The sequence below is a fragment of the Salarias fasciatus genome, chromosome 9, assembly GCF_902148845.1.
Source record: "Salarias fasciatus chromosome 9, fSalaFa1.1, whole genome shotgun sequence".
Taxonomy (NCBI): domain Eukaryota; kingdom Metazoa; phylum Chordata; class Actinopteri; order Blenniiformes; family Blenniidae; genus Salarias; species Salarias fasciatus.
In genome coordinates, this window is record NC_043753.1 from 22,039,897 (window position 1) to 22,054,053 (window position 14,157).

Here is a 14,157-nt window from a genome sequence, read left to right on the forward strand (position 1 = left end):
TTAAAATCGGGACTTTCCCGTTTCGGGGGCATCGAGCCACGTTCTGATCTCATTTCTCACAAAGCCTGCTTTATCCTCGGGCCACGGCGGCCAATTTCTTCCATTGTTGCTGGAAAAGAGGTCTGGGGTGCAGGAACCGGGTGCATGGGAGTCTTTTCTGAGATCCTCGCCGTCTGCAGAGCACATTCAACATTCATGCGGTGACCCATTTCATTAATGGAGGGGGGCGTCTTCGCCGCGTCTCCTCGCCGTCTTCGTCCGCCGCGGCCGCCCTCATAATGGGCCTTCCTGTCAGGGTTTCATGACTAATCCCCCCGCTGACCTCTCCTTCACTCGCAGCCCCCACCAGCTGATTGATGATTGGGTAACGGCGAAGCAGGAGGGGGGCTTTTGGCAGTGCTCACATGGTGAAGAGCATCCAGGAAAAAAAAAAAACAACATGAACTGCTCCTCCAGTTCTAAATCATATTGTGAAATGTTACGCATTGTAAGCATGAAATAAGACTCTGCATCAGCAGATCTTTAATCGTAATTCGGATTTAATTGGATGTGATTTAAAGTGTTATAAATACAGAGTTTATTCTGAGCCTCCAGCAGTATTGTTTCCAAAGTTTGAACCACATCTTTGACCCTTTTAGCTTCATGATGAATTATAGTCATTGTCTTACATGAATGTGTTTGAATTCATTTTTTATTTTTTTTTTTCCCATTGTCCTCTCTTTTCTCTGTTGGCAACTCTGCTCAGTTTTATTTCTGACCTACTCTAAATTTACCCTTTGTTGATAAATTGCTCCGTTTAGCATGGAGCTGGATGACAGGAAACACAGTCATACTCCAACATGTCAGTGCTCCTCAACATGCCCTAAAAATAAATCATGCAAATTTACGTCACATCCAATTACATCCATCGTCCCTGAGTCCCGGATCCTGACTTCACACTTTATCTCAGCAGATAGTTGGAAACTTCAATCTGTTGGCAGCGAGCATTAAATAGAATATAAGGGAGTCTGAGCGTTTCTTTCTGTCGGCCATTATCTGCTTTCTTGTCTGGCTCCAGAATTGCCCTTTTTGTGCCATAAATCAATACAGTATTAAAGCTCTGTGTTGCAGCCAACAAAAGCTGTGATCTTATAACGATGCTTACATCTGCAACTTAAAGCCTCGTCGATGCGAGCGTAGCATCTGATGACCTGCCGCTCCAGATCTGAAGCGCCGAAACGGTCTGGCCGGCTCCTCGCCGGCGAGGCCCCCCGCGGCGCCGGCCATATCGGCACGGGCGACATGAGAAGAGCGCCTCGTCACCGGAGGGAGCGCCATATGGCGGCGCTTCCCGCTCGCAGATGCAGAGCTTCCAACAGAGGGCGAGGTGTTGACGGCGTCACCGCGCTGTTTCTGTTTGTCCAACTTGCCTTGCGTGCACGCCGCCGCTCGCACACACATACACACACAGTGACGAGGCCCCGAAACCTCCCCGAGCGAGATATCTGATTCTGATCAGAGGACGACGGGGGAGCGATGAATAAGGAAAAACCGCCTGATAATGGGATCATTGAGTCATGAAAAGCGGGTTTGAGCGCGGTATCTCTCGCGCAGAATGCAGTGAAAGCCGGAGCTCATTATGTATGGCCGTCCGACGGCGCGCTCGCCTTCAAGCAGAACAGCGGCGCACAATGGAGCTGCAGCCGACAAAAGCAGAGAAGAATGCAATCAAACAAAGAGAAGGTGCGGGACGCGGTTTCCCAGACCTCTGCTCGCTTAGCAAAGTAATGCAGCTTAGTGGAGGGATGGAGGAAAATTAAGTTATTATAAAGTTATGCAGAGAGATGACGGTGTCGTAGCGGCTCGCAGTCCGGCCTCACAGCGAGAGGGTCCTGGGTTCATATATGCCCCCTTTGTGTGGAGTTTGCATGTTCTTCCAATGTGCGGATCTTCTCAGACCGCTCAAGTTGAGGGCAGTAGGTGACCTGAATGACCACTGAATGGGACAAAGTGTGTTGTTCATGTTTGTTCTCGGTCACTGTGCCTCAGAAATGCCACATTTATTACCCGTCTTGGTTGCTTTATGTGTGTAAGTGCTGCTAGCAGGTGTCCAGTTGTGTAAGTTGCTGGGAGTGTTTGGATCTGTGTGATATATCAGCAGGAAGGCTCTTCATACATATTATTGTATAAAAGTAGAAAACAAGATAAATCTCATCATAACTTCATTACTTCATCATTTCAGAGCATAAGTCATGAGAATCCTAAAAACAGTTTCTCAAAATGTATTACCAAAAGTCATAATTATCAATAAAAATGCAGAAATAACAATTACCGTTACTCAGTGATATTCCAGTTGTTTAAGATGTGCCTGCACCTTCACGCTCCCTTGTTCTCTCTCTTCCCTCGTTATATATTTGCCCTAAAATAAATACCAGTAACCTACATTTTCACACCTAGTTTCTGAAGATGTTAAATCACAATTACATCACCGGCTGAACCGCCAGCTGCAGCAGCCGATCTGCCACCATCAAGCAGCTCTACGCTAAAAAAGAGTCTTTTTCTTCACACCTATAGTCTTTTACGAATCTGTACGTGAAATCTGAAGTATACGTCGGAGATCACTGCTTTCTTTCTGATTTAAGACGCTCTAAACCTCCTGCTCGTGCACTCTCGCACCTGCACGGCCGCCTTGGAGCACTTCTTCACATGTCCTGCTGTTCATTAATCACCGGGAGAGTTGGCCGCCTCTCATTTCATCCCATGGAGACGTTTGGCGTCTTGTTTTCAGCCCGTGACCACGGTCAGCGTCCGACCCTGGCCCGGGGTTCCAGTCAGAGAAGACTTGCTAGGAGTTGACCCCGCCGCCGTCTGGGAGGCTGCCAGCCTGCACTGAAATTCCACCTGTGCTGAGGGTCCTGCCCCGGCTCGGGTTGTGGTGCAGCCGTGGGAGATGTCTGCCGCAGACGCTGGGATTAGGTAACAGAGAGCGCGGCTGCCAGGGCTTAATGGTGACATTAGCAGGAAGCGGCAAGATAAAGGACGTCAATTAAAAAGCAGGGGGGGGGGGATTTTTGCTTGTTTTTCTGTTTTTCTGTCTTTGTAAAAATTGTTTTGGCTGCTCATCCGTGAGATTGCTTGTCAATGAAATAGTTACACCGGTGCTGAATCCTCTTTGTTTTCCTTGTGCTTCATCCCACAGACATTCCCCGCGCTTGAGGTGATCAAACCGGTGACGGCAGAAAAATAGATGTCTGTTAGTACGAAGCGTCAGGAAAGCGTGGATCAGACAAATGTTCAAATAGACTCTTTTCCACACAGACACTCATATTTTCGTAGCATCACTTGTAGGGTCCACTTAAACTATGAACTGGTTTTGGGCTTGAAGCTGATTGGTCACACCGGTCGGCTTTACATTGACTTTCACTCATTTCCTGCAGATCAACCGCCTTCTTTACCAAAAAAATATAAAAATATGTCCTGTTTTTGTAAGTAAAACCAAATCCCAACCTCCAAAGACATGTGGATTACATGCATTTTGAATTTTGGGCCTCATAAGGTTCGATGGATCCTACGAGAGTTGCATTCTCGCAGGTTTTGTGTCCCACGAAGCAAGAAACAGGATCAGACGCACAAAATACAGACGCAGTTGAAATGCAGCCTGACCTCTCCCGGTGCGCAGACTAGTTAACGACCCAAACGGATCAATGCTGCAGCTTCTGTGGAGATTTTCTCCCATTACAGACCCTGAGCAGTGATGTTGCTTATGAAATGACAGGATGAGTCAGTACGGCGTTTTCTCTGCCACCGGGGCCGCAGCCAGCAGCCGAGCTGAGAGCAGTATCACTGCGGCCCGGCACGTCGATTGTATTGAGCCGGCCTGGCATGTCACGGGCGGTAAAGACCTCTTGATTGACTCCTGCTTGGATAGCATGTCCACCTCCATACATTAGTAATGCTGAGGGTTCGATAGATGGACGGCTCTGAGCGATTGATACAGGCAGGCAGCGTTCGCCCCAGTGCATTTAGGACTGGATGACAGGGTGACTCTTGCACTCCGTGACTCCTCCAAGCTCTCCTGGCATTGTGGGTTTGAGACACATGAATAAATATGGATGGGAAGGTATGGTCACTTTCAAAGATCTGGTCGCTATTCATATATGCAATTATTAATATGAGACAACCTCAAATGTAACCCTGATTTCATTTAGTCCATTTTAAATGTATATTGACACAATGCTTCAGGAGAAAAATGGATCTCAGTCTTGATTTTTTTGAGATACTGTAAAGTTTTACATCATTGGTGGACTATTCAATTCTTTCAAAATACAAAACATAAAAAAATACAACTTTAAACCAAGCGAAAAAATGAATCATAGACAAAAAGATGCAGATGTTTCTCAGTGTTTGATGGGACTTCAGAATATCCAGAGGGTGAAGGAGGAGTGAGACGCTCCCTTGACCTGTAAAGTGTAAATTGGAAAGCTTGAACTCCTGACCTGTCACCATCTGAACACCGTTCGGAAAATAGACACACAACAGCTAAATGGTTAAAGTCCAAATCATGTAAAAATGGAAAAAAAAAATGTGCTTGCTTTCTATTTCTTCTCTTTTATAGCTGCTAGAACTGCTTCTCTCCTCAGTTCCTGAATAAGTTTCTCTCTTTTTTTCATTGTTTTGATCCACTGTATTCATGCACTTCCTTCCTTTTTGTGTTCACATACATTTCAAAATATCTTTGTAATTCAACATTCTAGCTAGCTGCTAAGACGCAGGGTATTCAATAAGAGCTGGTTTAAAGCCTGATTAATCATTATATTGTGGAACTTTACCGATGTTTCCTGTTATGAACAGTCTGACAGTAGAACCGTTCTGCTCCATTGCACTGAATAAAGTGTGTCTCCACGCGGTGCGATGTAAACACTGCTAGCATGACGTGACTCCTCCACGCACCAAAACTGCACCGGTAACTAAAACCAGGCTGAAGGTGGGAGGACTTTGAGTGTTTCCTGAACCCGTCCTCTTAGTTTTGGTGCCTCAAGTCGACAAATCAAACCAAAAATGGACGCTTGGCGGCACAGAGATGCCAAGCGGCCGCAGCGATGTTCCTCCTCTTCGCCTCCACTTTACTGTAACTGCTGACGGTCTTGTGAGAGGCGAGGGAGGGAGGGAGGGAGGGAGGGAGGGAGGGATGGAGGGATGGGGGGCAGATGAATATAATTAGGGGGAGGTTGGGGCCTGTGGTCCATCCCAGGAGAGCCAGTGCTGAGAACTCACTCCTTCCACTTTCCACAATGCACTGCTGTCCGGGGGAAGAGGAGCAGAGGAGGCAATTAGCAGGTAGCGCGTTAGCAGGCGGCCTGATCCGTTTTAAGCCAATACAGATGGCGTGCGCGAGCTGCACGTCACTGGGGGGGGGGGGGCAGCGCTTTATGTTACGATGGAGTTACGCGAAGATCAGGTGGGAGGAAAATATTGTACAGTAAATGTTTCTCTGTGTGTGTAATTAACCACTGTACCAACAACACATCACCCGCGCACACACACACACACACACACACACACACACACACACACACACACACACACACACACACACACACACACACACACACACACACACCTCAGGACCTTTTCTCCCAGCCACTCCAGCGATTCTATTTCATTTTCATCCCTCATAATTAAGCCGTGAGTCTTCTCCGAACCAGCTGGCCCTTCCCTCGCCCGGCCGCCTGCCCCCTCGCGACCCCCCCACCCCCCCCCCCGGCGTGTTGTCGCTCATTTCCAGCACACACCAAATGCAGACACACGCTAAAAAATAAAAAGCACCGTTATTAACCGAGCGTTTGACCCAATTGGCTTGCGTATGGAAACACCTGGGCGCTAGATTGAAATTTAATTGCTTCACTTAGTTAACCCACTTAAGGACCATGTTGAGTTTAGTCTGCTCAATTTGTTGGGATCAGCAGCTTTGTGCATCGGGGATGTTGTAGGCTCGGATTGTGGATAATTACTATTAATTAGAGGCTGATACTTTTGGCTTTGATGCAGAGACGGGGGGGAAGGCTGGGAGTGAACTTGGCTGAACGCAGCCATGCAGGCGCCGAATGAAGATACAGTACATAAGCTAAAGCGGTGTTTTCCTGAGAATCGCGCCTGTTCCGGCGCCTCGGCTGTGTTTGCGGCCGGCCGGTATCATCAGTGGAAAGTGCAATATGTCGTCGGCACCCACGGTGTCAATCAGAATCCCATTACTACAGAGGTCGCAGGCAAACTGCTGCAGGTAAGCCGAGTCTCTCCGGTGCGCCCGGCTCCACCAGAACAAAGAAAACTAATAAATTTGCAGCCAACAATATCTTCTGACTCCCACATTTCAAGGAGAACTTTCCACCCTTGTCAGATATATGTTTGGCGCTTTCTCTCACACGAAATGAAATCAAAACTTCAGTGAACTTTTCTTTCCTCCTCTGGCTCATCTTTTTTTTTTTTTTTTGTCAGTCTAGCAATTTGAGCTACAGCAGCCTCATGGGTAATTTTATGAATACATATCAGGACCTTTAGCTCACAGGCGTTGGCTGGCACAGTCAATAATGCCTTGAGCAATATCACTTTGAAAGCGCCACACAAAAACAAAGACGCCTCAGCCCCATGAATATTTATCACCGGAGCGGCGTTAAAATGACAAACTAAGAGGAGCCTTGAATGGAGTGATGCAAAGGCTGATGGGAAATCAACAGAGGACAACCTGCAGAGAGAAGAAGGCACAGCAACGCGGGGAGGGGAAACCTGGAGGAGGTCTGCTGCTGGGATGCAGGTAGATTTGCTTGTGAAGATGTTGCTGTTGCAGCAGTGAGGGAGCTCTCCGTGGGACTGACGCTGGGTCCCAGACCCCGCGGGCCTCCGGACGCCCAAGGCGCTGTCGCTTCTGGACGCTGATTAAAATGTTGCCGATGTTGAAAGAAGCTGAAGGTTAAAACCGCAGAGGGCTCGGTGTGCAGTCAGCATGGCCGACCCGCCGCGTTCGCACACGCCGAGCCCGGCCGTGTCCAAACCGATCCCCATCTTGTCCTGATTTCAGTCGCACACGGCCGTCGACTCAGCCGGAGCCACTTTTTCTCAAACAACCCTGCTCCGGCTCGGTGTCGGCTGGATATTGATACCAGAGTCGCGGAAGATTTTATCTGGTGGAACTGAAGGATGTCACAGTCCGGCTTCTCCGAGAGAGACTGGGAGTGGAATAAAACACTTTCTGCTCTTTCTTCAGAAATAATACTGATGGTTGCCAAGCCAGGGTCAGAAACCACCAGAGAGCCTTCTGTGAGGTGGTTAAAGAAGTGGAAAAATGAGAACACGTTTCTCTACCTTGATTGTTGTTTGTTCCCAAGAACAAATAAGCAGAGCCGGAGACTCCTTGTTTACAACCAGTCACATCTATTTGAAGTCAGTCGCAGGCGTTGGTGGAGAATCCTGACCTGAAATACCTTGAAAATGTGGCTTTTCTCTTTGATAATAATTCATCTAGTGTTGGCTTTGGAGGCGTGTTGCATCACAGCCAGAGATTCTCAGCAAAGAAGCAAAGAGAGAGCAGAGATTTGACTCAACCTTTTCGGAAGCAGATGTCTTGATGGGACCAAACCCTCCTCCTGTGGGTCAGGTTTCAGTGGATGTTCGTTTGGTCATTTACATTTACTGAATTTGGACAACAGATGCCAGCAGAGCAGAGCTGTCGGCTCTCGTTCACTCAGAGAGGAACTGGAGAGATTGACTCTAAACTCACCGCCTCCTGCCAGGCAGTGATTCTAGAAGCAATAACGGTGTTTAGCGATACTTCAAAGCTATTGTAAGTTTTACCTGTGAGAATCTGAAATAGATTGTTCACCCTCTGCTTTACATTTTCTGCCTGTTCTACTTGAGCGCCCTTCCTCACCTCCTTCGTCGGGACGATCCTCGGTGGACAGATGATGTTCTTGTACAGATTTCTTATTGCGGAGTTCAGGGCATGAAGCCGATCCACATGGAAACCTTTCCACCTCCGTCATGACTGATTAGATTATGTTATGCTTTGTACAGTCTGTACTTCAGGTTTCTGAGTTTATGTCAGAACGTGTTGATCCGATAAAAGGCGCTTTAATCCCTCATGCTGGTTCAGGAACCTGAGAAGTCGACCTACTGTGTTGTTTGTGCTGTAAAACATGTCCTGTGTGCTTCTTCTTCTTTCAGAGCTGAATAAACCACTCAATAACCCACGGGACAATCTTAAAATGCCCCAATACTAAGTATTCCCGATGTTTGTGTGGAAAACGGCGCCATGCTGAGTCGCAGCTTTCGATATTCAAAGTTCCCGAGTTTTTCATGCGTGAGGCTCATAAATTCATTTAACAGAAAGATATCCCCTTAATAACGTCAAGCCGCGGCAGAAAATGAATTTATTGTGGAATGGAGGCTGCGGCGAGCAGAATGTGAGCGAGAATTTAGTGCACCTTAAGGGAGCGCCTCTTCCCCATCTGAAAAATATGCTCCTGAAATCTCATCCCGTATTAATTTGTCATAGCGAAGGTGTCGGCGCCGGCGCTCCACGCCGCCCTCTGGCTAACGCCGAGCTATTCATCGTCGTGCGGAGCTACGAGCCTTCCCGAGCCTCCGGTCTCCGAGTGCTTGTTCCACTATTTAAACTTGGCTTGTTTTGCAGAGCCGCTCCTCTCTCGCCCCGCTCCGTCCCTCTCTCTCTCTCTCTCTCCCTCGCCCATCGACTGTGACCTTACCGCAATTATGCATCCTCCAGTGGGACAATTAAAACCAGCTACCTTCTCAAGTGGAGAAGGGGGAAATAAAAAAAAAATAAAAAGAAGGGAGGGAATAATGATGCCAGATTTGTTCGTGCGGCCGCCTGCCTCCTTTTTGAACCGGCGTCTCTTGAAGTTGAAGAAGCTCCCGTTCTCGCCGCTCCGACTGCGTTCCGGTGCCACTTCCTGTCAAGGACGCGCCGCCCTTCAGTCGCCGGCGAAAAAAAAAACAAAAGCTGTCTGTTTTCCCCTATTCATCGCCGGGGAAATTCAGCGCTTCGCCCTCCCCTCTCCTCGTCCTGAACGCCGCTCTCTCTCGTCCCCGACAGGTGCAAGTGCAATCTTCACGCCAACAGCTGCGTGTACGACAAGGAGAAGCTGAGCTGCGAGTGCGAGCACAACACCACCGGGCCCGACTGCGGCCGCTGCAAGAGGAACTACCAGGGCCGGGCGTGGAGCGCCGGGTCCTACCTGCCCATCCCCAAGGGCACGGCTAATATCTGTGAGTACACACACACACACACACACACACACACAGACACACACACCGCTGACATGGCGGCTAATTAGAAACATGGCTGACACGGCAAAGCGGGAATCGCTACAACATCCTGCAGGGTAAAATATAAACACTGGACAAAATAATGCGGGAAATGTTGAATTAATTAAATCAAAAATAAAAGTGACACCCGCGGAGACAAGTGATAAAAGCCGAATCCCAATTAGCAGCGTCCCGCGTGTCATGTCGGAGAGTTCTGACAGCCCGCACATTAACTGTGAGGTATTGAGTTGTGGCGTTTCAAAGCAAAGTGAAGCAATTAAGAGAGTTTCAAACAGACAAGAGGGCGAAGAGGAAAAGCACTGGAAACGATCTGCTATCTGTTCCTGGGTGTCAAGGTTTCACTGTTTATTTAAGTGTATTAAATGTAAATGAGGCCTTAAACCCTCCATGATTCGCAGTAAAAATGACGGCTGACATTTTTCCTTCTTCCTTTACATGCATTTTTTTTTTTTTTTTTTTTGTATTTTTCTTGGGCTGCGGTTTCCTCCCTCAGTCTCGTCTCAGGCCGACTCTAAATTGGCTATTTGGTGATAGTTACTTTCGGAAAGACAGCTACTTTTAGTAAACTTATTGATCCAAAAAGCAGACCCCAGTGTGGTTTAACTGCAATTAGTGGAACTGGAAATTGAAATGATCCCTCTGGATGGGTTAGGATTTAATCTCTAATCAGAGCTTCTATTATTGGTCTTCAGTTGGAGAAACAAGGACGGTAATGACAAACAACACGTCTTAAATGATTTCATCTCGCTGTCTGACGCTGAATCCCCGTGATCTCACCCCGGACTGTGAGCCATGTTTTCCTTTGCTTTCATACTTCTGAGACGGTGAGAGACTGCCCACATATTCAGCACACACTCACTTCTCAGATGATTCGGTGAAATATAAACATCGAGGCTTACATAATGCCGTGAAGAGAAGACATTGTTTGGAAATGCCAATGATGAACTTGTCTTTTTCATTCCTTCATTATATATCTACTAAATGTCTTTTAATCAAATGAAGATTGGTTTTACTCTTCGCTTTCTGTATTCATCCTGATTTCTTCTAAAACATTTACAGGAAAATGTGTTTAATGGGAGTTTATCATATTCCCAGGTTTGTTTTCTCAGACCTAAAGCTGATATTTGGCCCCATGGACCATTCATGCACAATTTATTCAAATTCCTAAAAAGACAAACTATTAGTTGTGAGAACACTGCCTGCTCCAACACCCTCTATTAAAATGCATCGGCTGCTGAAGAGCTTGTTGATGATCTGGTAAAGTGCAAAACATCTTTGAAGCCTGCAGAGCAGCGTTACTCCACTGGAAACCCTCCTCCAACGAGGCCCAGCAGAAAGAACAGAAAGCTTTTTGCTCTCTTTTTTCCTGTTATTATTATTATTATTGTGCAGCAGAAAAGGTTTTTTTTCAATTAAATGGAAAATTAGGAAATCCTTCCCATGAAAAAGGATCAAGGAACAGAAATATTCACCTAAACCCACAACATATCAGCTCAGAATCAGTCGTTCACTGTTTCGACAGGAGATAATTCAATCATTTAGCCTTGAAAATGATCTGTCCATCAAGTTCCAGAGTTGGAAATTGAGGAGAACTTGATACTTGAAGAGATAATAAAATGGAAATTGGAAAACTTCTGGGTTGTTTTCCAAAGTAAAACCAACCAAAGACACATCATCGCTCAATATTCACAATAATTCACCTCAGTAAGAGTTTCAGTGTAAAATCCGGGTCCAGCTCAGCCTCTGCAGGCTGAAGCCCTGATCAAGACGCCAGACTGCAACAGAAAACAGTCATCCTCAGTTGGATTGGTTCTTTGGGTTCGTTGCACCAATGTCGCAAAAATGTTGAGCAAAGTTTCTGGGTCAGATTTCATCTGGAGCTCACGTCACGATCAAGATGAGCTGTCTGGATGTTCGACCGCTCTGCAGAACGACTTCAGTTCCTTGACTTCTGGATGAAGACGAGACTCGACTGCTTCCGGATCCGTACTCATTCCTCAGGTCTGCTCATTTGCAGAAACTGTTTTAGGAGAATCTCAAGGTTCACACATCCGATGCAGCGACGCTTTATGACTCTTGCACAGGAATACCTGAGCTAAGTTTGAGGTATTTTAAACAATTAATCACTGATAGCCCACAAATGAGTGGAAGGCTGAGCGATGGATCTGTGGCTGGCTGCAGCTGAAGCCTCAGGGAGGAGTGTGATGCTGCAGCCGCTGCATCGACTGAAACAGAGTGATGAGCGGCCGCGGCTACAAGTTCAAGTGTGAGGCCATTAATTTAAACGCCCAACTTTTATCCTGCCCCGTCTCCTTATTGCATCCGCTGAGCGCTTCCCGCCGGAGCTCCGGGACGCTCGGCTGTCGGCCGGCGGTGACTTATTCCCCGTCCCGGAGGATCCGCCTTATGAGACTTAGGGAGGGTTAGTGAAATGGCCGATCCCCGCGCTCAGATTGACAGCACATTATTAAAAAAAGGTGGCGCACACACACACACACACACACACACACACACACACACGGGGCTCACCCATACCTGCATGCACAAACTTTAACACACACACACACACACACGCCGTTCTTCCTTTGCCCTGCAAGTGATGAAAAACAGTCGGAGTATAAAGTGCATTATTATACTTTGTCTTGGAGGAGGAAAAATCCATAATGTAATAACGCTGTGAAAAATCTATAGGAATGCAAGGTTATCCCTCCTGAATAGAAAAGAAAATGCACAGCGCTGACGGAAAAATGCACCTTGTGTTGCTTTGCAATTTTCAGGCCCATTCAACACCGATTGCAAAAGCACCACCCCCCCCCAAAAAAAAAAAAAAAAAAAAGAAAACAGTGAGCATATGGCAGCTCTGCAGAGACAAATTTGTCAAAGATGAAAATTTAATTAAGATTTAATTTCTTTTTACTATGCCCATCAAGTCGTCTGATGCGATAAGGAGGTGGATGAATCATCATCCGTGTGTGTGTGTGTGTGTGTGTGTGTGTGTGTGGCGTGTGTGTGTGTGTGTGGTGACACGTCGTCGAACAATGGCGCGGCAGAAGAACGGGGTTTAAAAAGTGATGAAGAAAGAAAAGGATGGCGGAGACGGAAGGAGTGGAAGTGGGCATCACTCTCTGTCAGGGCTAACTCGGCCTTCTGGGGGGGGCTCTGTCTCTCTCACTTCCCCTCCCTCCGTCTTCGTCTCGGGCCCAAACCGCCGCCGTCGCCGCCGCCGCCGCCGCCCCGCTCTCATCCTCACTCATTCCTGCTTCCTCTCTCTGCGGAGACAGAAGGAGAGGGATCAGTTGGAGAATTAACCGTGGCAGTTCATTTCACTGTAAGGCTGGAAACACTGAGGGAAATAGAAGCCAGCGGCGGCGGCGGCGGCGGCAGGGGGAGGGGGGGGGTGTTAACTGGTGGCCTCTGAAAAGTTGATTTCAAACAGTAAAAATGTATCCTGAATGTGATATTAAGGATGTCTGCACTTTACATTTCTGGCGCGATCTTGGCATTTGTCGTGATTTCCCGATGTGAACGCCGGGACCGGGTCTGGCTCGTGTCATCAAACATCTTGTGTCATCTGCCGTTCATTTTAGCCTCCCACAACATCCATCTGTCGGGTAATTTGACACCAGCATCATAGTCTTACTGCACTGAGTAAACAGAGCAGCGCTGGAGGAGAAAGTTTGGGGGGAAAAGTTAAGAACTTGAAGGTGTCAACATCAGTATTTAGTGTTTTTTTTTTTTTTTTTTTAATGCTGCGTGTGAATCTGGGTCCAGGGCCATGAAGCAACGCCCGACTCCCCAAAGACTACCACCCCAAATTCTCGGCCTGAAACTTGTCCCGGTCTGCCCCAGAATCATGAACGGGCAGGTGTTGGTGCCATCTGTGCAGAACCGTAATTAGTTCTTCTGCAGTTCGTCATCCTGCAAATTATGTACAAATCTGCTGTGCAGCTTTTGGATGCTCCGCTAAAAAGACACCTTCGGCGGCTTTTGTGGCCGTTCCGGTCTCGACGTAGAGAAGCAACGTGAAAAAGAAGTTCCAGAGCAGCGGCGAAGGCCGGGCTGGTGGAGAGGGGAGAGACGCTGCCGAAGGTCGCGACCTGTCTGCGCTCGGTGATATAAGCGGCGGCGTTATGGAAGAGCGGCGCGGCCTTGCTGCGCCGTTAGCGGCCTTGTGAGTGTTCAGACACTGAGTGGGATTACAGCTGTTACGAGAGCAATAGCGCGGCATCCAACCAATCACCTGCGGCTCTCTTTGTGGCGGTCGCACCGCCGTGCAGGACGGATCCTTGCGTTGTTGTGTTACGTTGTGACACTAATGATTGACGGTGTTTGGCGCCTCCGTCTCCACTCTTTGGTAATCATGAGACGGAGGACATAAAACCGAGTCCATCATTGTTTCATTTCTCGGGGAAATGTCTTTTTCTCCCCGCGATGCGTGACGTTTCTGAAAATTAAGCCCCCATTTGTTCTGTCTGTGCGGCGATAAAACGAGTAGATTACCTTGTCAAGGCGGGATTAAGAGACACTTGTTCGGATGTAGCTGGAGCCGGTCTCCCAGTTTATGGATCTGCTTTGATCAGAGCGCTGAGACACTCCGGCGAGCGGTGGATTTCTCATCTCCCGCCCGGACCGGAACGGCCCCCGCCCACCCAATCATCCCCAGATTAACAAGATAAGAAGCGCTGTCACATCTGGAGACGACAATCCCCAGAATAACAAATGTTTTGTTTTTCTTTTTTTTCAGCTCTTTTCTTTCTAATGAACACACATTAATGCAGAGCCAACAGATACCGCTCCCTTCCCCAGCTGGGAGGTGTTGATTGTGGAAATGTCCAC

The 14,157-nt window shown here is 47.7% G+C and overlaps 2 protein-coding genes across 10 annotated transcripts in view; both read left to right on the top strand.

Moving 5' to 3' along the window:
- LOC115394103 (zinc finger protein 45-like) overlaps positions 1–14,157 on the top strand; it is a 1,173,573-nt gene that overhangs the window by 284,321 nt on the left and 875,095 nt on the right. The gene's annotated exons all lie outside the window — the stretch shown is intronic.
- The window catches only part of ntng1a (netrin g1a), a 78,256-nt gene that overhangs the window by 42,769 nt on the left and 21,330 nt on the right, over positions 1–14,157 (top strand). For all 9 annotated transcript variants that reach the window (XM_030099344.1, XM_030099336.1, XM_030099341.1 and 6 more), the window contains exon 3: positions 9,089–9,261. In XM_030099344.1, the coding sequence (XP_029955204.1) occupies positions 9,089–9,261 (173 nt within the window). The remainder of the gene's footprint in view (positions 1–9,088; positions 9,262–14,157) is intronic.